Raw genomic sequence first — 27655 nt, 5'->3', positions numbered from 1 at the left:
AATCACCAAATAAATGTTTAACATAAACATAACCTAAAATCTAAATATTTAGTTATGTATATTATAGGTTTCATGTGTATAATAACATAATTATTAACATATTTTAGGACTTAGCAATTTAAAATGTAATTATTATTTGTTAAGAAAGTGAAGAAAATTTGTTAAAAGATATTTTTGGGGCCTAAAAATTGGTTGAGCAGGTAGAAGGAACGATCTCAGTGTAATAAAAAAGAATTTAAAGCCCTCCTTTTCTTGAAACATTTTTCTTAAAAATTTAATTAATAATTACATCGATATGATGAAAATTTTATGATAGAATATTATGTACATTAAATAGTAAGTACCCTAAGTACATATTTTATATCTTTAATTAATGTAACAACTTCATTAAAGGGCGTGAACTCACAAATTATGTTAAAAATTAATAACTATATTTTGGTACACATTTTTAATAATTACTATGTATATATGTATTAATTTAATTTTAAAGAATATAATGTTTAATGAACAACCTACATAAAGTTGATATTTAAAGCAATATTCAACGTCAATTTCACACAAAAGTACATATATTCTAATTTATTTGATGCATCTATGATAATTTATAATTAAAGTCAATTATCTACAATAATTGCATTTCAAAGCTGCATAAAATACGCGCGAAGCACTTCAAACTCTTTAAAATTTACGATTCGTGCAAGCGCCTTCGCGACATGGGGGCACGACAAAGACAAAACATATATCATTCCGTCTTCTTTTGATGGAAACGCTCGCCACTCATTGCTTAGATAGGGAGTCAGCGATATAGAAGATAGTATATATATGAATAAAGTGTTTGATCGATATTTTCTTACCCCAAAATGAGTGAATACGAGGTTAATGTAGTTGAGGTTCAGTTTAATCAAGAAGAAAATAATCCTTTTAAGATAACGGAAGATGATTCAAAGAAATTGAAAGAAATTGGTGAAAAAATAAACAAACTCAAAGATATGGAATTTAAATTAAATAAAAATTGTGTTTTAGACGAAGTTAAAATGAAAATAAATTAAAAATAATTTTTTTATACATTTATTTTTATCACATAAAAAAGAACTAAACAACCAAAATCGTTTCACTAATCTTCCCAATCACTAACACGTTCATTTTCATTTAAACAACTCCAATGGGGTGAAGCTCTCTCAATATTTAACCAGTTAAAATCATCAATGCTTGTCCAATTATTAATTAATTGATTTAAACCAGCTTTTTCAAAATCCTCATCAATACCTTTATAATGATAATTATAAGGGGCTAAAAAGATTTGGTTGCAATCTTCCATTATAGCTCTACTAGTGACATGCAGGTAAATACGAACGTTTTCAGAACTGTGCAATCGTAATTGTTGGCAAGCAATAATCAAAGTGCAATTAAAACAGTTTTCAGCAAAAATCGAAGTGGAAACGGGTCCAGTAAAAATGTAGCAATCTTTTAATTTGTTTATATGCAAAGTTGAAGGAGTCCCCAACAACTTTACCTTGCAATTAGTTAAGTTAGTTAGCGCAATATCTTTTTTGTAAATATCCGTTGAATCTAATGATAAAGTTTCATTGGATTTATCGATTAAATCGCATGTTGTTGTAAAAAGATTTTTTTTAATGATACTCGAATCGACTTCATCAATTTTCGATGATTCCCCGTTTTTTATGTTATTTAGTTGATCTTCAATTTTATTTTTAGTGGTTTTAATATTCTTAAATCCAAACTTTTTTTTTGGGATGAGTTCGTCTTCGATGTCTTTGAATTGATTTCCTAAATTTTGAACGATTTGTTGATAAATTTTAATATCGTATCCTCGTAAAAACAAATTTGACCCCGCCAAATATTTTTGTAGACTCAAAATGTCCTTAGAAATTTTATCAAAGTGTTCGGGCAAATCCTTGATTTTTATTTCACTTGATTTATTAAGATCTTGTTCGATTTTCGATTTTTTCTCATTAAAACTCTTTTCGAAGTAGCTTAATTGCTCATTTTCGGCGTTTGTTAATTTTTTTAAGGCGTTTCCTTTCTCTAAATCTTGTTTTCGCTCATTTTCACGCTTTGTTAACATTTCTATTTTACGATCGCAACGTTCTTGAAGTAAATTCGACTCCATTTTTGTATTATAATTATTCGTCTTTAGATGGTTCTTTATTTTTTAAATAAATTGGTGTATCTGCTGCGGCTGATTGTAAAACTTTAGCAAATTGCTCCCTTTTTTTCAATGATTCAGCAGAAGTTTCTCGTTGATTGGGATATTTCTATAAATTAAATAAATTAATTTTTTATTAGATTAATTGATACGGTGTTAAAACAAAAACCTTTTTAATTTGTTCGATTGAAGCTTCACTGGGTTTTGTGGCAATTAATAGTAAATAACCCAAACCTGTAAAACCCGTGAAGTAAATTAACGATTTTAAGAGTTTATTTGCCATTAATTTGAGTTATTCGCCCAATAAGCTTGGTCAATTTCTTTTATTCTCTCGCCAGTCCCTCCAATTCTTTCCCCCAAAGAGTAATAATAATTTAAAATCTTTGGGAAATTATTGTGCATATAAAATCTAAAATCTTCAAAAAATACATGTAATGTTGGTTGCCTACACAATTTTTTTTTTAATGATTTGAAGATTTTAATTTAGATATCTTTTAATATTAATTATTTAGAATTATTATTAAAATACAAATAATAAAGGAAATTACCCCTATCTGTGTTTAATTTATGATAAACGTAATAACATCCACCAAAAAACAATCCTTCAGCGACGAACAAAACTGTAGCAGCTTTACGAACAAATTTGTATTTAGTCGGTTTCGGCGTTTTTATCAACATAATTTACCCAATTCTTGGACATGTGCGGTCTTTTCTTTGCTGCGTGGGGCGATTACGACATATTTTGGACCTAAATGGGCTTAGGAGTTATTTATGTCAAAACTGACTTTGACATATTATATATTACAGGGAACTGTACTTAAATTATAAATTATAAAATTTTATTTTAAAATAGATTTGTTTTAAATTATTATAAAAAAATTTTATAATCAATTAATTCATTTTTCTGTGGTATAATGTTCAAATCTGGCAATACTAGTCAGAGATAAAAAAATATGTGAGGTTAGGTTTATATTTGACGTATCAATACTTTATTAAAAGAATTTATTATAAAATTATTTTATAAAATAAACAATTCTTGTTTATTTTTTATTTTAAATAATCATCTTTCTATTTTATCTTATAATTAAATATTTAATTGTGAATTTATTTTTTCATAACAAAAATTAAAAATAAAACACCTTGAATTCCATTTTACTTAAATGTTTATTGCAAACGTAATATTTACTTTATATAATCGTGTAATTATAATATAAAGTACTTAAAGAGAAAAGTTCTACTGAATTGGGGGCACTTAACTCTAAAACGTGTTAACTTAACTCCTTAAAAACAAAGAAAATTACATTAAAATGGATATTTTAACCAAAACTGTATCAGAAAAATTCAATTCGAACGTTATTACAGACATAGTTAACAAAAAGAGTAAATTCACAAATCCAATTGTTAAAAACATCTCTTTTGGGGCTCCCACAACAAAAGGAGAATCTTATTTAAGTCTTGTGACCAGATTTTCCATTGAAATATGTGAAGCTGGGTAAGATGTTATAAAGTTTAAATCAATATAATTAATCCATTTTTGTTTTTAGATCTGACAAAGAAACTGAAACAATCCCAATCATCGTAAAATCATTTCCAAGCAATTTAGCTCGAAAAGAAACATTCCGTTCAGTTGACTTCTTTGAAAACGAAATTCTATTTTACAATAAAGTTTGGCCATGTTTAGATGCATTCCAAAAATCGAAAAATGTTAAAAATCCTTTAGATATTGTTCCAGAGTATGTTCATAAATTCATTTATTTCGCATTTAAATATTTTTCTCATTTTAGGTGCCTTTCAGCATTTACGGATGAAAAAAACGATTTTATTGCATTAACAGATTTGTGTTATTCAAAATATGGTGGATTACCAAGAAACACCAGTTTAAATTTTGAGCAAACCATCGAAATTATTCGAACTTTCAGGAAATTTCATGCCATCTCACTAGCTTTAAATGATCAAAAACCTGATGAGTTTCAAAAAATCATTTCAACTTTACAAGAAACTTATTTTGATGAAAAATTTAGATCTTGGTACACACCAGTGATGAATAAACTTCTTCTTGTTTTAAGGAGTTATTTATGTCAAAACTGACTTTGACATATTATATATTACAGGGAACTGTACTTAAATTATAAATTATAAAATTTTATTTTAAAATAGATTTGTTTTAAATTATTATAAAAATTTTTTATAATCAATTAATTCATTTTTCTGTGGTATAATGTTCAAATCTGGCAATACTGGTCAGAGATAAAAAAATATGTGAGGTTAGGTTTATATTTGACGTATCAATACTTTATTAAAAGAATTTATTATAAAATTATTTTATAAAATAAACAATTCTTGTTTATTTTTCATTTTAAATAATTATCTTTCCATTTTATCTTATAATTAAATATTTAATTGTAAATTTATTTTTTTATAACAAAAATTAAAAATAAAACACCTTGAATTCCATTTTACTTAAATGTTTATTGCAAACGTAATATTTAGTTTATATAATCGTGTAATTATAATATAAAGTACTTAAAGAGAAAAGTTTTACTGAATTGGGGGCACTTAACTCTAAAACGTGTTAACTTAACTCCTTAAAAACAAAGAAAATTACACTAAAATGGATATTTTAACCAAAACTGTATCAGAAAAATTCAATTCGAACGTTATTACAGACATAGTTAACAAAAAGAGTAAATTCACAAATCCAATTGTAAAAAACATCTCTTTTGGGGCTCCCACAACAAAAGGAGAATCTTATTTAAGTCTTGTGACCAGATTTTCCATTGAAATATGTGAAGCTGGGTAAGATCTTATAAAGTTTAAATCAATATAATTAATCCATTTTTGTTTTTAGATCTGACAAAGAAACTGAAACAATCCCAATTATCGTAAAATCATTTCCAAGCAATTTAGCTCGAAAAGAAACATTCCGTTCAGTTGACTTCTTTGAAAACGAAATTCTATTTTACAATAAAGTTTGGCCATGTTTAGATGCATTCCAAAAATCGAAAAATGTTCAAAATCCTTTAGATATTGTTCCAGAGTATGTTCATAAATTCATTTATTTCGCATTTAAATATTTTTCTCATTTTAGGTGCCTTTCAGCATTTACGGATGGAAAAAACGATTTTATTGCATTAACAGATTTGTGTTATTCAAAATATGGTGGATTACCAAGAAACACCAGTTTAAATTTTGAGCAAACCATCGAAATTATTCGAACATTTGGGAAATTTCATGCCATCTCGCTAGCTTTAAATGATCAAAAACCTGATGAGTTTCAAAAAATCATTTCAACTTTACAAGAAACTTATTTTGATGAAAAATTTAGATCTTGGTACACACCAGTGATGAATAAACTTCTTCCTGTTTTAAAGAGTTATTTATGTCAAAACTGACTTTGACATATTATATATTACAGGGAACTGTACTTAAATTATAAATTATAAAATTTTATTTTAAAATAGATTTGTTTTAAATTATTATAAAAAAATTTTATAATCAATTAATTCATTTTTCTGTGGTATAATGTTCAAATCTGGCAATACTGGTCAGAGATAAAAAAATATGTGAGGTTAGGTTTATATTTGACGTATCAATACTTTATTAAAAGAATTTATTATAAAATTATTTTATAAAATAAACAATTCTTGTTTATTTTTTATTTTAAATAATTATCTTTCTATTTTATCGTATAATTAAATATTTAATTGTGAATTTATTTTTTCATAACAAAAATTAAAAATAAAACACCTTGAATTCCATTTTACTTAAATGTTTATTGCAAACGTAATATTTACTTTATATAATCGTATAATTATAATATAAAGTACTTAAAGAGAAAAGTTTTACTGAATTGGGGGCACTTAACTCTAAAATGTGTTAACTTAACTCCTTAAAAACAAAGAAAATTACACTAAAATGGATATTTTAACTAAAACTGTATCAGAAAAATTCAATTCGAACGTTATTTCGAACATAGTTAACAAAAAGAGTAAATTCACAAATCCAATTGTTAAAAACATCTCTTTTGGGGCTCCCACAACAAAAGGAGAATCTTATTTAAGTCTTGTGACCAGATTTTCCATTGAAATATGTGAAGCTGGGTAAGATCTTATAAAGTTTAAATCAATATAATTAATCCATTTTTGTTTTTAGATCTGACAAAGAAACTGAAACAATCCCAATCATCGTAAAATCATTTCCAAGCAATTTAGCTCGAAAAGAAACATTCCGTTCAGTTGACTTCTTTGAAAACGAAATTCTATTCTACAATAAAGTTTGGCCATGTTTAGATGCATTCCAAAAATCGAAAAATGTTCAAAATCCTTTAGATATTGTTCCAGAGTATGTTCATAAATTCATTTATTTCGCATTTAAATACTTTTCCCTTTTTAGGTGCCTTTCAGCATTTACGGATGGAAAAAACGATTTTATTGCATTAACAGATTTGTGTTATTCAAAATATGGTGGATTACCAAGAAACACCAGTTTAAATTTTGAGCAAACCATCGAAATTATTCGAACTTTCGGGAAATTTCATGCCATCTCACTAGCTTTAAATGATCAAAAACCTGATGAGTTTAAAAAAATCATTTCAACTTTACAAGAAACTTATTTTGATGAAAAATTTAGATCTTGGTACACACCGGTGATGAATAAACTTCTTCCTGTTTTAAGAGATTCAATTGAAAAGGAGCTTTCAAAAGAATATTTAGATAAATTTGAGGAATTGATCAAGCGAGATATTTATAAAGAATGTTGCAAAATATGTAAAAACCATACTGTTTTATGTGGAGTCACCCACGGTGATTGTTGGGCCCCTAATTTTTTGGTTAAAACCACCGAAACCAATCAATTTGATGTAAAAATCATCGATTATCAATTAACACGATGCGCCCCTGTTGTTACAGATTTAACTTTCTTCTTGTATATTTGCGTCGATCCGGTGATTCGTGATAAAAATTGGGATGAATTAATAAAGATATATTCGAATTCCGTTTCGGAATATTTAAATGAATTGGGATCAAATCCCAGGATTATAAACGTCGATATAGTTGAGGATGCAATGAAAAAAATTGGAATGTTCACTTTTCTTATGGGAACTGAAGCTATTATTATGTCAGCCGCTGAAGAGATTGCCGATATTGATGAGATTCAAGTAATGATTTTTTTTTGATATTGAAATTTAATTTAATTTTTTTTTGTAGGAAGTAACTACTTTGGATAATGTTTGGATTATAAAACCAATGAGTAATGTGAATAATCGCAAAAAAGTAGCCGGATTTTTTAAGCATTTGGTTGATGGGAATTATGTTTAAATTTAGTTTGAAAAATAAAGTTTTATTTTATTATGAATTAAATGAGGATGGAAAGTGACGTTAAAAGTGACATATTTTTACTGAATTTAGGCAACCCATTTTACACTTTACAATAACATTAGCACCGAAGTATCTTTTTATAAATAATTAATAATAACAATAATTAAATCTGTTTCCATATTGTATAAAAATTAAATAAAATTTTTTCCCACCCTTCTTCTTTACGAGCACAACTTACTTTTGTTGGAAGAAAGTTGTACAATATAAATTTTATAATTAACATTACAACTATTTCCAATTTAACATCATTTCACAAAGAAATTAACAAATATTTTATAATAATTTAATCGGCTCGTATTAACTAGCAACTTCATTCTTCTCATAACTATACTAATTTTGTAAAGTGGGAAGTATAATTGAGCTTTATTTGAGTAAGTTCCTTTAGCAAAAACTCTCTTCTTATAATAGTCGTCATGAATCAGTCGGTTTTGTGATCGTTACGCGTAAACTATTCCGTCCTTCCGCGACCTAATTCTCAACGAAAAAACACTTGTTGATCACTTCAATTATAAACTTTACAGTTAAAATAATGACGTGTTTTAAAACTATTTTGAATTAATTTTAAACGAAAGGTAAGAAAATACGGGTTAATTTTTTATCTCTCGATTAATATAAATGGATCTTTAGAGAGTTAGTGAGATCTTAAACAATTATTATAGATTAGTCATACTTTTTTTTAAGGATTAATTAGAACCTAAACAGTTTAAATAAGCCTATTAAAGAAAATATTTTTGAAAACCCTATTTTTAGATTTGCTTACATTAATTTTGCGTTTATAAATTTGATTTAATTTATTAAATAAAGTTTTAAATTTATTAGGTTATGTTAAACGTCAAAGTTTACATATTAATTTTTTTTTAGGTTATTTAAAACGTCAAAATTTAATTTGTTATATTATTTGGTGTACTTTTTAATCGATAAATAAAGAAATTTGCGTCAATTGAATTCGCAATTTTGTTATCATCACAACATAATTTATTCCCTCGTGTTTGCTATTGCGATTAGATAAAGAAGTCAAAATGCGTATAATTATGTTAATTACGGTATTATTTGAATTGATCTAATCTGAACTAAATACTTTTATAAATTTTTTTTTATAGAATGGCCTTACAAAACAATGGTACTCAAGAACCGCAATCACCGGGAGTTTTATCAGATACAGATTATGATGATAACTTAGACGTTCCTGAATCATTAACGATCGTTAAATTTCAAGGATCAGAAATAGTACTTAATAAAGATGAAGCGGAAGGTACATAATGAAATAATTAAAATTTTTTTAATTATCATTATTAATTATGTTAGGACCCACTCCAGGAAGGATTCCTTTCAATGCAATACATAACGCTCCGGTGAAATACACCACATTCCATCGAGAAGTGTTTATACCAGCCGTTCCAATTGAAGTTACAATTGTTGATGTTGAAACTCACCACACAACACACTTACTCAACCCGAATTTGTGTGTAAATTGAATCATTTAAAATAATAAATTGGTTAAATTACTTCTTTCTTACAATAATAGGTACACAATTTCTTTAACACATGGAAGTTTTACTTGGAAAATTAAAAAACGTTATAAACACATCCAAGATTTACATCATCAGTTGGTTATTTTTAGAGCTAGCTTGAACGTGCCGTTTCCCTCTAAGGAACATAAGCGGCGCAGAGAAAGTTTAAAAAATAATGCGAGCGAAAAAAGGAAGAAAAAAGCTGTTTTACCTAGGTAAAATAAAATGAAAGCGAAAAAATTTAATTTAATAATTCATTTTTTAGATTTCCTAAAAAACCTGAAATGTTAATTTCTTATGATCAATTAGATCATAGAATAAAACAATTACAAGATTATTTACAGAATCTTCTTGCTATTAATATTTATAGGTATCATCAAGCTACTGTGAGTAATAAAATTAATTCATTTTTATTTTTATAATTTATTAATTATTTTTAGATAGCTTTTTTAGAGGTATCAAATTTATCGTTTGTTTACAACTTAGGGATTAAAGGTAAAGAGGGGTTTATTGGGAAACGAACTGGGAGTACTCAACCAGGACAAAGCGGTTGTAATTTATTTGGATGTTTCCAATCTGTTTGTTGTTTTAGGTAAATTAAGTAATTTTACTTAACACGTTCGCTACCGGCGTTGTCTACTGGAATAATGATTTAATGTCTCTAGAAGATTACAATATTACAAAAAAGAACAACATTATCTATAACTACTCCAAATCCTATCACTTTATCCAGCCTCTCCCTGTCTCAATACATTTCCTTGCTGCCACCACTTCTCCCATTCATCTCCTTCCTTCCACTCTCTCCCCCAACACCTGTCTCCAATCCATCACCTCCTCCCTAAAATCACTACACTACACCAGCAAATTGCTCCCAGACTCCCAGCCCTCCCCATAGAGCTTGTATCTTCCATCCAATATCTGTTGGCCCTTTTTTCAATCCCACACCTAAACCTGGCTACCAACCTCTTCCCCTCCTCACCCCCCTCATCGTCGTCGTTCTCTCTTGCATTCCCATGTCCCTGCTCTCCAGTTGTTTCCACATCTCAATCCTCTCTTTTCTTTTCTTGTTCACTTCTTCCATTGAATACCCCACCCTTCGTAGTATTCCTCCCTTTCTCGCTGCCCATAACGCCCCTTACTTGCCTCAATCTGTCTGTAGCACTCCTGCAAGATTTTACAATGCACTCTCCTCAAAACACACCGCAAGCTTACCCGTCTCCACCATCACCTTATCTACCTTCATTTCTTTCCTGTAGCCAACCCCAACACCTACCTCCAGTACTTGGTCTGCACATTCTCTAAGAGCTTTTTATCAAGCTCTCAAACATTGATTTCCTTTTTTCCGCATCTTTCCCAAAAATCCTCTCACTGGTGCTTATAATAAATTATAATATTGTAGCCTGTACTTGAAAGTCTAGGCTGTTTCTGTGGTGATAGGCTGATTGATGATGGGGAATGTATTTTCTCATGTTTGAAATACGAATACGGGTCATACCCTTTGCATGTGCATTTAGTAGTACACCCAGTTCTGGTTCTTTACCAGAACCTTTGGTGTTTAGTTAGTTGTAGTCGTATTTCTTGTGTAAGAACAATGAGTGCAACTGAGAATTTAGCAGTTCCTGGGTAAGTACGAGTATAGCTTTATTTGAAACTGTACAAATAAAGGATTCTGTGTTATGGTTAGCTCTAGTACGCGAATTACAAGGGCAAGGGATCAAGACCATTTACAACAACGAAGAAGAACTGAACCTGAGTTAGAGTACATTGTTGACCATTTATCAGAAATTTCGAGTGAAAACGATTTTTCCTACACATTTAGTAAGTTTGGCTGACTTATCACTTAACGATTCGGCCCCTTCTACTGATGATGAAATAAACTCTAATGGTTCTACACCTCCTGCTACACCAGCTTTGCAGTTTGAGTCTGATAATGAGTAGGATTGAACCGACACGGAAACTGATCCCTTAACCCTTTGTGTCCCGACGGTATTTTAAAGTACCGGTAATTTTAAACACTCATTTTAAACTGTAGTTATCTATTCGGCGCTCTTAGAGCTGTCTGTACTTTCTACTATACAAGTGTATACAAGAAATAATCTGTATAAAAAACGTCGCAATCCGCACTGTAGGATTTTTAGGTACACTTTAAACTTATTCATCCAGATGTGAGGTTAGAAGTTTAGTGAAAAGTGGTGCTGTTGAATTTTGTTGTTCAAGAAGATATTTTTTTGATAAATGGTTATTAGGTGTGATTATTACAGATCATTTTAAAAAGAAAACATTGAGCTTAAATTTAAAATAAGTCTCATTCCTTAATTTCAATAAACATGGTTTCTAAGAATTTTTAAATTAGCATCTTTTTTGACTCTTTTAAATGTAAGTGTTGTTTCAACATTTTTTTTCTTAATATTTTTCCAATTCAACCCAACAATTATTATACATCATTTTAAAGAGAAAACTTTGAGCTTTAATTTAAAATAAGTTTCATTCCTTAATTTCAATAAATACGGCTTCCAGCAATTTTTAAATTAGCATCTTTTTTGACACTTTTAGGTTATAGGAAAATGTAAGTTTTATTTCAACTTTTTTTTCTCTATATTTTTCCAATCCAACCCAACAATTATTATACATCATTTTAAAGAGAAAACTTTGAGCTTTAATTTAAAATAAGTTTCATTCCTTAACTTCAATAAATACAGCTTCCAGGAATTTTTAAAATAGCATCTTTTTTGACACTCTTAGGTTATACGAAAATGTAAGTTTTATTTCAACTTTTTTTTTCTCTATATTTTTCCAATCCAACCCAACAATTATTATACATCATTTTAAAGAGAAAACTTTGAGCTTTAATTTAAAATATGTTTCATTCCTTAATTTCAATAAATACGGCTTCCAGGAATTTTTAAATTAGCATCTTTTTTGCCACTTTTAGGTTATAGGAAAATGTAAGTTTTATTTCAACTTTTTTTTTCTCTATATTTTTCCAATCCAACCCAACAATTGTTATACATCATTTTAAAGAGAAAACTTTGAGCTTTAATTTAAAATAAGTTTCATTCCTTAACTTCAATAAATACAGCTTCCAGAAATTTTTAAAATAGCATCTTTTTTGACACTCTTAGGTTATACGAAAATGTAAGTTTTATTTCAACATGTTTTTTGTCAATATTTTTCCAATCCAACCCAACAATTATTATACATCATTTTAAAAAGAAAGCTTTGAGCTTTAATTTAAAATAAGTTTCATTCCTCAATTTCAATAAATACGGCTTCCAGGAATTTTTAAATTAGCATCTTTTTTGACACTTTTAGGTTATACGAAAATGTTAGTTTTAACTCAATACGCTTTTTCTCAATATTTTTTTAATTCAACCTATCGATTGTTATACATCGATTTAAACAGAAAGCTTCAAGCTTCAATTTAAAATAAGTTTTATTTCTTAATTTCAATAAAGACGGTTTCCAGGAAGTTTTGAATTAGCATCTTTTATGACACTTAGACTATGCGAAAATAGGGGGATTGCATATTTTGCTAAAATTTTATTCCAAACGCCTTTACTGAGTGTATTTTGATAGCGTTTTAATTCTGTCTGATTCTGTCACAAAGTTTCAAAATGTTTGACTTCTTGGGACACATAGGGTTAAATATTCCGTTCACGGGGTACCATCGTTTATATCGAATTTGGGCAATAATGCCAAACCTATTGACTACTTCAGATTGTTCTTTGACGATGATATATACAATAAATAAAGTTGCAACTGAAATAACAAAATTAACTGGACTCTGTCTTTTATCTGGAACTATACACTTTCCTCGATTCTCAAGGCATTGGAGTACAAATTCTCTTTACTTTCACCCGGTTTTCGGAAAATGTATGTCTAAAATAGGTTTTGCTATATCCTGAGGTTTTTGCGATTTGATTACTTATCTGGACTGGAAAAGGCACTATAATATACAATGATCAAGAGCATTCCCAAATTTTTTCAGTCCTAATACAAAGACTATTTGGATAAAGGGCGTGAAATAAATACCTTGATAATTATTACACTAGTGTCTGGCTAGCAACATATTTTTTCAAAAGGAAGGCGAAACTTGTCTGTAGGAACTTTGCGAAAATTTAGAAAGGGAAATCCGAAACAATTATTTCACGAAAAAATTAAGAAAGGAGACGCTGCATGGAAAAGCAAAGGTCTAGTGTTGGTTACACACCAGAAAGATAAAAAATTGGTGGCTATGATGAACAGTGCATAAACACCGAATAGTAGAAGCAACACATAGAAAGGGAAAACAAGTAATAAAACCAGAGTGTGTTGTCGCCTACAATAAGTACACTGTGTTAATTAATTATAGTACCCGACGTCATCATTGCAAGTATGCAACCAATATCACAGTATTCGTATGGCAATACGTAAATCGCGTTATGGGTTGCATACTTGCAATGATGACGTTGGGTACGATAATTAATTAACACACTGTACATGTCCGGGATAGACTCATTGCCAACGAAAACAATAAGATAGTACAGAAAAGTGTTCTTTCATCTTATAGATATTGCACTGTGGAATGTCTATTACATGTATAAGAAGGAAAGAGGTTCAACCAAAATTGATCTCTTGAGGTTCAGAGAAGAAGTTATAAAGGATATGCTATAGGTCAATGAGAATCAGAATTCCACAAAAAGACAAATCTGCGATGAAGAGGTGTCGCCAGTGTAGCAGAGGTGGAGTTTACAAGAAATCCAGATACAACTGCCCGATATGTCCAGATTCCTAGTTTATGCGTAGATCCATCCAATCTGGCACTGTGCACGATAACTATGTTTTGTAATATTTTGAGGTAGCCGTAGTATTCATTTTGGTTTGTATAGCACTTTACGTTGTATTTAGAAAAAGAAAATAGAGACTTTGAAGAAATTCGGGTGTGTCCAGTTGACTGGACGTTGGTACAGAACTTAAAAATTTAAAGTCCAGTGCGCTGGACTAGATCTTTTTTTACAAAAACGTCATATACAATAATCCAACATATAAATAACACAAACCTCAAATCTCGAAGTCAAAGAAACTACGAATGGTACACGGGAAAAAGTACCGAGAAGGCGCGGTAGCGAACGTATTAATAATAAGAATTTTATTTATATTTTATGTATATTTTTAGATGTAGACACATTTCCCAAGAAATTTTTTGTTCATCATGGCGAGAACGATGGTTTTTCTTAAAAGATACATGTTTCGGATATGTTGACCCGAATACGGGAGTTTTAAAGTGTGTTATTTTATACGATCAAGGATTCGAAGTATCATCGGCAGCTTACGCAACCGGTTTACACAAAGGCTTTCAAATAATCACATTAAGCAGACAAATCGTGCTTAAAGCTAAAACTAGATCTGAAAGAAAGTTATGGATTGATAATCTTAAGTTGCACGCGAACGAATTAGGTATTAATTATTACAATTAAAGAATTAAGTTATTAAATTGATTTTGTTTAGCTAAGGATTTCACCCAACCTAATCGGTATCATTCATTCGCCCCTATACGAAGTAACACATCGGCTTCTTGGTTCGTAGATGGTTCGAGTTATATGTCCGCGGTTGCCGATGCGATTAATAACGCAAAAGAAGAAATTTTTATAGCCGATTGGTGGTTAAGTCCCGAAATTTATTTAAAACGCCCCGCTTTAGAAGGCGATTATTGGAGATTGGATAAATTGCTTCAAAGAAAAGCCGAACAAGGAGTCAAAATTTTTATTCTTTTATACAAAGAATTCGAAATGGCTTTGGGTTTAAACAGTTATTACAGCAAAGATGTTTTATCGAGAACTCACCCCAACATAAAAGTCCTCCGACATCCGGATCATGTAAAAGTTGCGATATTTTTATGGGCCCACCACGAAAAAATCGTTTGTGTCGATCAATCTTACGCTTTTTTAGGTGGAATCGATTTATGTTACGGAAGATGGGATGATTTCGAACATCGATTAATCGATTTGGGCAGTGCTACACCCCCAACGGATGTCTCAACGTTAAAAAAAAAGACCTCGTCTAATCCGGGGGGTGATAATTTTTACCCAATCCCCACTCATCCTTATTACCAACAAAAAGAACCAGAAATTAAAATTTTAATCAATACAGACGATGAATTAGATGATGAATTAGACGAAGAAGAATCCGACGACTCCGAACCAGATCTCCCTCAACTCCAACCCGGCGATCAATTAATGATCCCCTCAAATTTAGAAAACATTAAAATGAATACACCTACTATGCATAGAAAACATGGATTAAAAGCGATCAAGAAACGCATGAAAACGAAAGGAAAAGAATTTTTTAATATGGTGTACTCCCAAAATGAAGAATCTTTAGAAAACGAAAATAAATCCGAGTTAAAAGAAGAAATTTTAAGGCGAAACTTAAACGGTTCCGCTAAATATTGGTACGGAAAAGATTATTGTAACTTTATCGTTAAAGATTGGACCGAATTAGATTCACCTCTTGTTGATTTTATCGATCGATTAACCACCCCGAGAATGCCGTGGCATGATGTAGCCGTTTGTGTGCAAGGATCAAGCGCTAAAGACATAGCAAGGCATTTTATTCAACGTTGGAACGCCACCAAATTAGAAAAAGCCCGATTAAATAAAACTTATCCGTATCTTTTACCGAAATCTTACAACAACGAAAAAGTTGATAACCTCAATAACGCATCGAAAGTGTCGTGTCAAGTTATAAGGAGTGTAAGCACTTGGTCTTGTGGCTTTTTAGAACCGAACACTGTCGAGCAAAGTATTCACGAAGCTTACGTTGACGCGATTAATCGATCGCAACATTACATTTATATTGAGAATCAATTTTTTATTTCTTCCCCAGCTGGAAATGGAAACACAAGGAATCAAATACAAGAAAGTTTATTTAAACGAATTATTAGGGCGCATAAGTAATTTATTTATTAATATTTAAAAATAAATAAATTAAAGTAGCATTTTTATTTTAGAGAAAATGCAACTTTTCGTGTTTACGTAGTTTTACCTCTTTTACCTGGATTTGAGGGTGAAGTTGGTGGCCCTTCTGGAAATTCAATAAGGGCGATTACACAATGGAATTATTCAACAATTTCTAGGTGAGGAGTTAAATAATTTTGTTAATTAATTATTGTTTGTGTAGCTGGAAATTAACCAAGTTATTTTTGTTAAGTCTAGCGTTAGTTCTAGTTTTAGTGCAATAAAAATATGCAATATAGTGATATCTTATGCTAACTAGTTAGCACTTTCACTAGAACTAACACAAGACCTAGAACTAGAAATACAGTAGAGCCCCGATTATCCGCGAGTACCGTGAAATATTCTTTTCTTTTAAATTTAATTTGATTTTCGTTATATATCGAAATGTGTTCGTGTGTGCTCGTGTGTTTATGCGAATTGCGCTCGATATTGATCAGACGAACGTGTATTTCGACTCATTTTAAAGCGTGTTTCGACTTGTCACACCGTCTACAGTCGTGTTCTTTGTCGGTGGTTATTAGCAGATTATTAGTTTGTTCCTGAAATAAATAATGGCTGAAAAACGAAAGAAGGTTGTGTTAACGATTCCACAAAAAATAGAAATGATTTCTAAAATAGAAAATGGCGCATCAAGAAAGCAGATGTGTTTACAATACGGGATTGGGGAAACAACAGTGCGAGATGTTTTAAAGCAAAAAGAAAAGTTATTGGCTTTTGCAACAGTTTCAAACAGTGTTTCTGGAATGAAAAAACGAAAAACAATGAAGAAATCCACGTACAGTGAACTTGACTCGGCATTAGCGGAGTGGCTAGCTCAAGAGCGAAGTGAAGGCACTCCTGTATCCGGTCCTAACATTGCAGCTAAAGCAAAAATCTTCTTTGATTTGTTAGGACTGGAAGGAAATTTTGATGCGTCGTCCGGTTGGTTACATCGTTTTAAGAAACGTTATAGAATTAGGGAGATAGGTCTTCATGGGGAAAAGCTGAGCGGTGATCAACAAGCAGCTGACGATTTTCAACGTGATTTTGAAAAGTTTGTAATGTCGGAAGATTTGTCACCAGAACAAATTTATAATGCTGATGAATCAGGGCTTTTTTGGAAGTGTCTTCCCACTCGCACTTTAGCATTTGAAAGTGAACATAAAGCGGCAGGACACAAAAGCAGCAAGGAAAGAATCACAATCTTACCGTGCAGCAATGCTGCTGGTACCCACAAACTGAAACTTCTGGTAATCGATAAATCTAAGAAACCAAGGTCTTTTAAGGGGACAAGAGCAGACAATTTACCAGTCGATTATTTCAATCAAAAAAAGGTTGGATGAACCAGCAGATTTTTCAAGAATGGTTTGAAAAGATTTTTGTGCCTCAAGTACGTAAACACCTTGATTCAAAGAATTTACCAAGAAAGGCCGTTTTATTAATTGACAACGCGCCTTCACACCCTGCCGCAAGTTTGCTTAAATCTTCTGATGAACAAATTTTTGCAAAGTTTTTACCCCCAAATGTTACTGCGCTCATACAGCCTATGGACCAGGGGGTCATTGTAACTGTGAAGAGGATATACAGAACAAAGTTGGTAAAAACAAAAATTGAAGAAGGTTACGATTTTAAGCAGCTTTGGAAGATGTATACAATTTTGGATAGCATTTACGATATTGCGTTTGCATGGGATTGTATTAAACCGTCAACCCTCGTCAAATCGTGGAGAAAACTCTTTCCAAATATTGAAGTAAATGTCAACCAAAACATTGGTGAAGAACATAATGAAGATATGCCTATCGCTGCACTTATTGACTTAGTGACATCCGTTCCGGGAGGTGAGAATGTAAATCAAGAAAACATAGAAGAGTGACTGGAATGTGACAAAAATGAGCCAGGGTTTGAACGACTATCTGACGTAGAAATAACAAACAAAGCAATGGGAGTGAACGAAGAAAACGAAGAAATTGAAAGTGAAGAAGGCGAGGTGCTTGCGCGGATGACACATGAAACTGCTTTGCAGCATGTAGACGGATTGCTTCAATATTTAGAGGAGCAAGACGACGCACATCTGGCAGAAAAACTTATGCTAAGGAACGTACAATCCAGAATAAAGAAAAGGTGCTTCCAAAGCAAGAAGCAAAAGCCAGTGACCGATTTTTTTAAAAAGATGTAACTGACAGTTTTTGTCTACAGTACAGTTTTGTTTACAGTACAGTGATACAATACATATGTACATATTATTTTTTGTTTATTACTAGTCTTTACTTTAGTCTTTAGTGATTTACATGTAGAAGAAAGGTTTAAGTAAAATAGTCTTTATGGTGAATTATGTTTTGTGTTTCCACCTTATTTTTAGTCTTTTTCGGGTTATCCGCGATTTTTATTATCCGCGGCGCCCTTGCCACCCAATTCCGCGGATAATCGGGGCTCTACTGTATTTGGGTTTAGCCGCACGTCTCTCAAGACGGCTAAACGCGAATGTTTCTAGTTCCAGGTCTAATGTTAGTACTAGTTTTAGTGCAATAAAAATATGCAACATAATGATATGTTATGCTAACTAGTGCTATTTACCACTGTCACTAGAACTAACACAAGATCTAGAACTAGAAACATTCGGGTTTAGTCGCACGTCTTTCAAGACGACTAAACCCGAATGATTCTAGTTCTAGGTCTTGTGTTAGTTCTAGTGATAGTGCCAGTGTAAAACTAGAACTAACATTAGACCAACAACCAGAAACATTCAAACATGTTGCATTTTATGTAGGACAAAGTAAGTAGGTACCCTGGTTTCTGTGGAAATGTTTTTGTATATTGCATTTTAAGTGAAATTCGCTGTATATCATTAAACGTCATTGTAGTACTCAATTCGTCGATAGATGGCAATCAAATATTGACATGTGCACAAACGTCATTACTCATTACTTTCCAATTAACCTAAAAATAATTAATTTTTTTTTTAATAGAGGTAAAGATTCGTTATTAAGTCGCCTCACTGAAGCCGGAATTGAAGATCCTTCAAAGTACATAACATTTTATGGTCTTAGAAATCATTCGAAATTAAATAATGAGCCGATAACGGAATTAATTTACGTTCATTCGAAATTAATGATTGTCGATGATAAAGTTGTTATTTGCGGGTCTGCCAATATCAACGATAGGTCGTTAATTGGAAAAAGAGATTCAGAAATAGCTGTAATTCTTGAGGTACTAACTTAAAATTAATTATCTAAGATATATTTAAGAAAAAAATTATTTTAGGATGAAGAATTTAACGATGGGGTAATGAATGGGAACAGTTTTCCATCGGGGAAATATGCCGGAAGTTTACGAAAACACCTATTCAAAGAACATTTAGGTTTGATCGGTAGGGAACACGAACGAATTGATGTTGATGTTGAAGATCCGATTTCCGATTATTTTTATAACGAAATTTGGTATAAAACGGCTTCTCTCAACACCGAGTTTTACGATAAAGTATTCCATTGCATACCGAGTGATAACGTTGAAACTTTTAGCGCGCTGAAAGAGTATATTAATCAAAAACCGTTTTATTTAAGTGAAATATCAAGGTCGGAAACTATGCTGCAAAGTATTGAGGGTCATTTGGTGCTGTTTCCATTAAAATTTTTGTGCCAAGAAAATCTTTCACCAGCTGTTAGTTCAGTAGAAGGAATTATGCCAACTGCTTTATGGACTTAAAATCTATAAATTTCACACGTTGACGATGTCATTTCATTATGATCATTGAAACACTCACAACGCTAACTCTTAAATGTTTTGTATGATTAGATACAGTTAACTGTTTATATGTATGTCAAATTTGTACGATGAAATTGTTATTTAAAAAAATTGTTACATATGGCGAGATTTAAATGTGATAATAGAAAAAGGAAGTTATAAATTGTTTTAAAATTAAATTAATATTGGAAGCTTAAATTGGGTTAGATAAGATGTTTTAATGTTGTTTATTTATAACTAAATGCATTTATAATTATTTTTTATAATTTTTTTTTCAATTTAAAATAAGTAATAAAATTATTTTATACGATTAATTCTTTTATTATCTCTACCCCATATTGATGTGAAAAAAACATTATCAGTTCAAGAGAACAAATTTTACTAAATATAGAGATCGAGTTTTGCTGATGCAAAAAAAAGAATGCTTGGTTATAGTTTAGTTTAAAGCACACTCAAGTCTAAGGCAATAAAATCCAAAAAACCATATAAATGAACGTGTAGCCCAACAACTTAAGCTTGGAGCAAGTAGAAACGTAATTCTCAAGCTGGCAAACACGATACTCAAAAACGGAAGTTATGAACTGTTTTTTGATAATTGATTTAGTGGAATATCTTTGCTTAGTAGACTTCCTCTGCAGACTTTGCTTATAATCGATAAGTTACGTCTGACAAATGACAACCATTCTTACGAGCACAAATTTGTTGTACTTTCTTCATCGATGATTAGGAACTGCAGTTTTAAGCAATTGTCATAGAATCTCTTGCTGCCTTATTGCCTCCTCTTCCGACTGAGACTTTGGATCATTGTCTACATAATAAAGTCAGGAATTTCAAACTCGAGTCTATAGAAAAGCCCTAACGGAATATAACTTGGCTATCCGCAAAGCCAAAAGAAAAACCTGGCGCAGCTTCTGTGAAGGCATAGACAATACGCCTACAGTTGCTCGTCTGCATAAGATCTTGGCAAAAGATCACAACACTGATCTAGGCCACCTATGCAAACAAGATGGTAAATATACAGAGGATGCTAAGGAATCGTTGGAGCTCCTACCGAGTACACACTTTCCTTCCTCAAAAGTCTGCCCCCATGCAGATGCCGACCCTGAAGTAATGGACATAACCCGTCCATCAGGTAAGGTTCGCAGCACAGCTGGGAATATTTTCACACCCAACAGAGTAAGGTGGGCTATCTCGAATTTCAAGCCCCTAAAATCACCTGGAGGAGATGGAATTCTGCCTATCTTTCTGCAAAAAGGCTTAGAAGACCTTCTCCCAATAATAATATCCCTATATATAGCTAGCTACAGCTTTAGCTATATACCCACTCTATGGAGGAAAGTAAAGGTGGTCTTCATACCTAAAGGTGGTAGGCGTTCAAACGCAGACCCCAAGGCGTACAAACCAATTAGCCTAACTTCATTTCTCCTCAAAGGGATGGAAAAGGCAATCGATCAATACCTAAGGAATGGAGTGCTTCTCACAAATCCACTCCACCCTAGCCAACATGCTTACCAGAAAGCAAAATCAACAATTACCGCTCTCCATGCTTTGACAATTGCAACCAAAGAGATAGCCCTTTGTGCTTTCATAGATATAGAGGGTGCGTTTGATAACACCTCATATGAATCCATAGAGAAGGCTTTAAACGTAAAAGACATACATCCGTCGACAATCAAGTGGTGTATAGCCATGTTGAAAAGTCGGCAGATCACAGCCAGTCTGGGAGGCGAGTCGCTGACTATAAAGGCGCTAAGAGGATGTCCCCAAGGGGGAGTGCTATCACCTCTATTATGGTGCCTGGTAGTTGATGACTTGATGAACACCCTAACTAAAAACGGATTTAAGATACAAGGGTATGCTGATGACCTGGTAATCACAATCCGAGGTAAATATGATTCAATCATAACTCAGCTAATGCAGAAAGCCCTACTACTCACCAGTACTTGGTGCAGAAGCAATGGGCTCAGCATCAATGCCAATAAAATCGAAATAGTCCCTTTCACTCGGAGAAGGAAGCTACAAATAAAAGCACCCTCCATTGAAAGCAGAACTATTAACCTCAAAACAGAAACTAAATACCTAGGGGTAATACTTGACAGTAAACTAAACTGGAACACACACTTAGATAAGGTGAGGAAAAAGGCCATCATGGCAAACCAGATCTGCCGCAGGTTCCTAGGAAGGAACTGGGGTCTCAAACCACGAATGGCTCATTGGGCCTGCGTAGCAATAATCAGACCCATGGTCGCCTACGCTTCATTGGTTTGGTGGCCAAAAACAAAACATAAGACAGCTCAACAACAGCTGGCACAAATCCAGCGGTTAGCATGTCTTAACATAACGGGTGCAATGAGATCCTGTCCGACGGCTGCTTTGGAAGCCCTACTCGATCTCACACCGCTCCACATATATATACAAAAGGAGGCAGCCTTAAGTGCCTTATCACTGAAAACAGTTTCTTCACTCAAGTTGATGCAGGGTAACCTCAGACGACACCTCGAGATCCTCAAAGACCCATGTCTAAATCACCTGATTGAAATTAAAACGGACCTTATACCGACGGAATACAATTTCAACCAACCGTATAAGGTCATATTTAGTAGCAGGGATGATTGGGCGAAAGGAGGACCTCAACTAAAAAGAGGAGCCCTAGCCTGGTACACCGATGCTTCAACGACAGTAAGATCTGGAGTAGGCATGGGCATCAGTGGACCAAATAGCCACATCAAATTGCCCCTTAGCTCGGACTTAACAATTTTCCAAGCAGAAGTTCTTGCTATAAACTTCTGCACCGCTTTGAACCTACAGAAGGGACAAAAAGGTGCATCCATAAACATTTTCACAGACAGTCGGGCCGCCTTAAAGGCAAAACAGGCCTACACGTGTGGCTCCGCACTGATCAGAGAGTGCACCAACAACCTGAGAGAACTCGCTAGGGGCAATGATGTTACCCTATGGTGGGTTCCAGGACACAGCAACACGCCCTTCATTGGACCCCAACCTGGATGTGGACTACAAAAAAGCCACCTAAAACAAATAATCAACAACTGGGAGGCTTCAAAGATAGACTTACGTTGGAAAGAACTTCCAGGTCACAGACAAGCGAAGAGTATGATAACTCCGTCGCAAAACAAAACCAAAGAGGTTTTATGCCTCAGCAAAGGGGATCTAAGAACGCTCTCAGGCTACCTAACCGGCCATGTGCCCCTAAAATACCACCTCTTCCACATTGGACAAGCTGAGGATCAAACTTGTCGACTATGCAACGACGAGTCAGAAACTGCTGAACATATACTGTGCAATTGCGTCGCCAGAGGCAGTCTAAGGCACAAAGTCTTCGGTAAAACTCCCCTGTTACCTACCGACATAAAGGTTCAAGACCTCAGGACAATACTAAGGTTCATTAAGGACCTACATTTGCCCTAAACCTTTGGAGGGCTAAAGTTACAATAGATCTTATAGGTCGCGGTAACGAGAGGGGCCGCCCTCCTCAGCCCGGCAGCAATAATAATAATAATAATTGGATCATTGTCAATCTTATTCGATCCACATTTACCGGTGTTCTGACGGTTATGGCAGAGCCGTTTTTTCTTTAAAAAATCAGTTGATCTCAGTGTATTAACCCACCTAAGAATGGTATTGCGGTTGGTGATATCACCATGACGAGCCATGTGGAATTGGTGCCCAAAGAGACGTTGGGTTGCTATAAAGAGTCGTTGCAAACATGCAGTGTTCTTGAGTCCACAGCAGTATGAAGGATACTAAATGGCAATTGGAGACCTCTCTCTCTCCGTCACAACCTAAGTACGTAGCGATCAACATCTATTTCCTGTGACTCACCCTATATATCTTTCAAAATTTGAAGTTCTGGCCAAAAGCATCTTTGATTGGCATTCTGGTAAATAGAGTGCTTTTTTTTTCATTTCAAAGTGTTTTGTGGCAAACTAAAGAAAAATTTTCCTTGAACATAAGAAGATGCTGTATGTCTTAGGGTAAAATTCCAGTGAAAAAATAATCATGTGTCGTCAAGTATTATTATATTCTTGGACTCTACAATTTTGCAATAATACTCAGCTGTTAATAAAGTTAATAAAATGCTCTTTGACATCTATTGGTAGTGCAGTTCTCGGTACATGGACATTTCTCAACCTAACCTTTCCAATAAAAATGTTAAGGTTGGGTTGGTTTGGGAATAAAAACAATATGGAACCAACCCGTGTTATGCATTTAGAATTACCAAGAGAATTGATCAAAAACTGACCATAATCGTTGTTATGCTCCTGGTGGTAGCCCTTTGTCTATACTTAAGTGTTCAAAATGTGCTTCGTTGTTAATAATCAATGGTTCATCGATAATTCTGATAGCAACTAAATTCCTTAACACTTTATTGACAGTTATAATAAATAAAAAAAATAGTAACCTAACTATAGTATAGTAATAACTATTAGTTCGTAGTAATACCGCTTAGGTCGTTGTAGGTTGTAGATCGCGCGCAACACACTAGCAGCTAGCAGCAGTGTCATTACCCGGCGTAAGTAAATTATGTAATTGCCGGCGGGCCAACGAACGAGAGAACCAAAGGCGAAGGGAGGCAACGAGGGAGGAGGGAAGCGACGTCGTTCGACGGTCGTCCGGAGAGGCGTGGGGCGGTGACGTCACGGCGCGAGCGCCATCCATCGGGCCGAGGCGGCGGTCGTCCGCGCCGTTCAGCCGTTCAGTGCGTTCAAAATGGCAGACGGTCTACGTGCTGCGGACACGACGGAGGAGGACTTGAACACTGCTGGTCGCAAGAGGACTAGTTGTTGTAGTAGCGAACCAGTGGCTTTTGGGCGTCGCGACGTCGTCGCCGCGAGGACACACAGTGATCATCGGGATGTCGCCGCCGCGCGGATTTTGAGTGATTGTCGAAGACAAGTGATCGGGATGTTGCGCGGTGGTGTTATTGTTGTGGAGGGCGCATCGACGGGCCCAAATAGTAATAGTAGTAGTAGTAATGATGATGATGTGAAGAAGAGGAAGGAAGTTGAAGAAGACGCCGTTGTCAACGACGGAGAGATACGACTTCTACAAGACGACGATTGCAGAAAAAAACGTTGTGTTGATAGATACGACAGTTCGGAATCTTCAGACAGGTGAGTTTAAAAAAAACAATCAACATTTTGTTTTATTTTTAAATCACTTGATCAAAAAAGAATTTCCTCTAAAATTTGAACTCCATCTTTTAGTGGAAACTGTTTTATTTTCTTAATTTGGTTTGGGATTTTTGAAAAAGTTTCCTGGGCGTGTCCTTAACCTTCTTTTAAAACAACGTAATCCTTACGTGCAAAAACGAAATCGAGAGTATTCGCGTTTTTGTTTTCGCGGGCGATACGCACACATACAAGAAGACGAAGAAGAAAAGTCAACGACACTGTTACTTGTACGGTCGTCGCGGTCCTGTTTTGTTTTCTTCCGGCGGCGCAGTTGCGCCACGGACTTCGTTTAGCGCAGACGACGACCGCGCGATTCACTTCTTCGTGCCGTTCTTTTTGGAAATCTGAAGGAACGTGCTGCCGCCGCGCCGCGCCGTTGCTGCTGGTGTGTGCGAAGCGCGGTCGAAGAAGATTCTAAACATAGAATTGCCGAGGGACTACTCTCAGCCGTCCTCAAACCTAGGCTCGAAAATGGTTTTTGTAACGGTCCTAAACTATTCTACGTTGTTTTGACCATGTTGGGAAAAAAAATTTTATTCCAAGTTTCTTATTAACATAATGCATTAGGATTTCGGTACTTTTACATCGTTATCATTAAGATATCACTACAAGAACAAATTTCCTTTGTTTTTAACGAAACTCGGATTATTGAATTCCATTCACGTGACCACAAATGCAAAGAAATCTAACTTCTTTCTCTCTTAGTTTATATTATACTTTACGTTTAAGTTAAAAAAATAAATTAATAAATAAAAAAATAAATATTTACCACATTGAAAGTGTTTTTCTTCTATTATAAATGTGACAGGAATCAACTGATAACACAACTGTCAAACGTCAACTAATTACCACTAGGGAGTTTTTTTTCCACCAACCTAAATTAGATGATTGATACCGTAACATTTCTTTTGGAAAACAATTTAGAATTTAATTTTCTTCGTAAATTTTTAATCCTAAACGTATTAAAATGAATTTGTGCTAAGATTTTCGAAAGATCTAATATATATATAATCTGTTTTTAATTTAAATCAATTGTCAAAGTGTCGTCAAGTTGGTATTGAAAGTAAAAGCGCATGTCGTGACTTTTACTTTAATTGTGTCCCACCACTGTCTATCAAATTTGTTAAGATTGATTAAAAAACAATTTTCATATAATTTTTTTGCTGCTAAATCTACCATAAAAATGTTAAGAAAGGGTGGAACGGGATGTCAACTGTCTAAACGCGAAAAAAACTCTATAATTAGGTATTGTGAAGAAGTACAGACGGAGACACCAAATACGAATTTAAAATATATATATGTGATAAAGCGTCACGTATTTTTGATGTGTGTGTATTGCACTTGAGTTTTAAAATTAAATTTATATTCAACATAATTGTATTAGGTTCACAGCACGACGGTTTTTAAAATTATTCAAACCTACAAAAAATATCAAACTGTAAAAAAACCAAAAACACAAGGGCGTTGTAAAATGAACTACAAAACGGATAATAATTTATATTTTATTAAAGAAGAGTTAGGAAGACAAATACAAAAATTGCATGAATAGAAACAGTATTTTAATCTTAATGATTTACTTAATTTTGCAAGAAATGAATGTGATTTTACTAATGGTAGATCAAAATTACATAAAATTATAAAATCTATGGGATATAGATATAAAAAGATTAGCAATAGGAAAGTGTTAATTGAACAACCACATATAGTTTCAAAAAGAATTACATTTTTAAAGACATACTTGCAATACCTAGAATCCGGAGAGTATACTTTTGTTTTTCTTGACGAAACTTGGATTTACGAAAATGGCACCCAAGTTTATCAATGGGTAAATGAAAATGAAAGATTCGGTATTCCGCAAAGAGCAGAAGGCGAAGGAAAAAGATTTACAATCTTGCACGCAGACACTTCGTCAGGGTTTTTGCCAAATTGCGATCTCTTGCTCAGTGACAACACGGAGCACAGAGATTATCATAAAAATATGACGTCAATTATTTTTATGGAATGGGTGAAAAATCAATTACTTCCAGCATTAAATAATTTGGGTGCGAAGTAGTAATGGATAATGCTCCATATCACTCAAAACAAATCGAGAAAGCTCCAAGTTTCTGCACAAAAAAAAATGATATGAAAAAATGGTTAACTGAACATAATATACAGTTTGAACCAACCTTAAATAAAAAATCGTTATGGGAAATAATCCGTTATTACAAGCCTCAAATTGAAAAATCCTTTGAAATTGACAAATTAATAAGAGACCATGGCCATACTGTTCTTCGCCTTCCTCCATACAATTGCCAATATAATCCCATTGAACTATGTTGGGCGTTCTTAAAAACTTATTACAATAAACATGTTCAGTCCAGCTCGGAGAAAAAGATCTGTCGTGTCAAGGAGACTTGGCAAAAAGCTCTTGGTCATTACTAGGGCACGGAACTTTTGTAACAAAACGATACGGTTTCCCCCCTCCACTCGTTCTCAGCAGAAAATTTCATACAAAAGTTGTTCTAAATTAAATTCTAAAACGATTTTCTCAATAAAAAATATATATAATATATATATAAAAATTTTTTTGAGATTATGTTCTTAATTATTGATCAAATCAAAAATTTTTATTAACAATATTTGTTTAGAATTACTTCAGGAACAGTGTTTGTTAATACAATTTTTTGCTAACTTGAAATTTTAATTTCCCTCT

General features: G+C 33.2%; 7 protein-coding genes across 12 annotated transcripts in view; 5 read left to right on the top strand and 2 right to left on the bottom strand.

Moving 5' to 3' along the window:
* Window positions 1–1052: 1052 nt before the first annotated feature.
* On the bottom strand, window positions 1053–2131 carry LOC139428860 (Tubulin-binding cofactor C). The gene has a single exon (XM_071200524.1). It carries the CDS (start codon window positions 2129–2131, stop codon window positions 1115–1117), a length of 1017 nt encoding a protein of 338 aa, XP_071056625.1. The 3' UTR covers window positions 1053–1114.
* Window positions 2132–2336: 205 nt separating this feature from the next.
* LOC111414522 (Tubulin-binding cofactor C) lies at window positions 2337–2941 on the bottom strand. Its single transcript, XM_023045880.2, has 2 exons — window positions 2716–2941; window positions 2337–2583 (listed from the first exon to the last, which is right to left on the bottom strand). Exons 1-2 carry the CDS (start codon window positions 2843–2845, stop codon window positions 2450–2452), a joined length of 264 nt encoding a protein of 87 aa, XP_022901648.2. The 5' UTR covers window positions 2846–2941; the 3' UTR covers window positions 2337–2449.
* A 446-nt stretch (window positions 2942–3387) lies between these two features.
* Window positions 3388–4321, top strand: LOC139432156 (uncharacterized). Of its 2 annotated transcripts, XM_071200526.1 has the most exons (3): window positions 3388–3659; window positions 3712–3900; window positions 3952–4321. In XM_071200526.1, the coding sequence occupies exons 1-3, from the start codon at window positions 3475–3477 to the stop codon at window positions 4253–4255; spliced, it is 678 nt and encodes a 225-aa protein (XP_071056627.1). In that variant the 5' UTR covers window positions 3388–3474; the 3' UTR covers window positions 4256–4321. The 2 variants fall into 2 exon arrangements, with proteins under 2 accessions (XP_071056627.1, XP_071056626.1); XM_071200525.1 differs by having other exon boundaries at window positions 3712–4321.
* Window positions 4322–4695: 374 nt separating this feature from the next.
* On the top strand, window positions 4696–5625 carry LOC111414523 (uncharacterized). 2 transcript variants are annotated; one of them, XM_023045883.2, is made up of 3 exons: window positions 4696–4963; window positions 5016–5204; window positions 5256–5625. In XM_023045883.2, exons 1-3 carry the CDS (start codon window positions 4779–4781, stop codon window positions 5557–5559), a joined length of 678 nt encoding a protein of 225 aa, XP_022901651.2. In that variant the 5' UTR covers window positions 4696–4778; the 3' UTR covers window positions 5560–5625. The 2 variants fall into 2 exon arrangements, with proteins under 2 accessions (XP_022901651.2, XP_022901650.2); XM_023045882.2 differs by having other exon boundaries at window positions 5016–5625.
* Window positions 5626–5995: 370 nt separating this feature from the next.
* LOC111414521 (uncharacterized) lies at window positions 5996–7540 on the top strand. Of its 2 annotated transcripts, XM_023045878.2 has the most exons (4): window positions 5996–6267; window positions 6320–6508; window positions 6560–7322; window positions 7372–7540. In XM_023045878.2, exons 1-4 carry the CDS (start codon window positions 6083–6085, stop codon window positions 7480–7482), a joined length of 1248 nt encoding a protein of 415 aa, XP_022901646.2. In that variant the 5' UTR covers window positions 5996–6082; the 3' UTR covers window positions 7483–7540. The 2 variants fall into 2 exon arrangements, with proteins under 2 accessions (XP_022901646.2, XP_071056624.1); XM_071200523.1 differs by having other exon boundaries at window positions 6320–7322.
* A 348-nt stretch (window positions 7541–7888) lies between these two features.
* LOC111414533 (Phospholipase D) lies at window positions 7889–19821 on the top strand. Of its 3 annotated transcripts, none has more exons than XM_023045895.2 (11): window positions 7889–8114; window positions 8643–8794; window positions 8848–9004; window positions 9068–9268; window positions 9319–9439; window positions 9494–9645; window positions 14209–14489; window positions 14541–15984; window positions 16042–16167; window positions 18994–19234; window positions 19289–19821. In XM_023045895.2, exons 2-11 carry the CDS (start codon window positions 8644–8646, stop codon window positions 19727–19729), a joined length of 3315 nt encoding a protein of 1104 aa, XP_022901663.2. In that variant the 5' UTR covers window positions 7889–8114; window position 8643; the 3' UTR covers window positions 19730–19821. The 3 variants fall into 3 exon arrangements, with proteins under 3 accessions (XP_022901663.2, XP_022901666.2, XP_022901665.2); XM_023045898.2 differs by having other exon boundaries at window positions 8848–9008; XM_023045897.2 differs by lacking the exon at window positions 7889–8114 and adding an exon at window positions 8427–8585.
* A 4682-nt stretch (window positions 19822–24503) lies between these two features.
* The window catches only part of LOC111414539 (AE binding protein 2 jing), an 80159-nt gene continuing 77007 nt past the window's right edge, over window positions 24504–27655 (top strand). Inside the window, exon 1 of the mRNA XM_023045909.2 lies at window positions 24504–24900. Within this exon, the coding sequence (XP_022901677.1) occupies window positions 24692–24900 (209 nt within the window). The 5' untranslated portion in view covers window positions 24504–24691. The remainder of the gene's footprint in view (window positions 24901–27655) is intronic.

The sequence above is a fragment of the Onthophagus taurus genome, chromosome 11, assembly GCF_036711975.1.
Source record: "Onthophagus taurus isolate NC chromosome 11, IU_Otau_3.0, whole genome shotgun sequence".
In the NCBI taxonomy this organism is placed as follows: domain Eukaryota; kingdom Metazoa; phylum Arthropoda; class Insecta; order Coleoptera; family Scarabaeidae; genus Onthophagus; species Onthophagus taurus.
The sequence above is the reverse complement of the archived record's forward strand: the minus strand, read 5'-3'. Positions and strand labels throughout refer to the sequence as shown.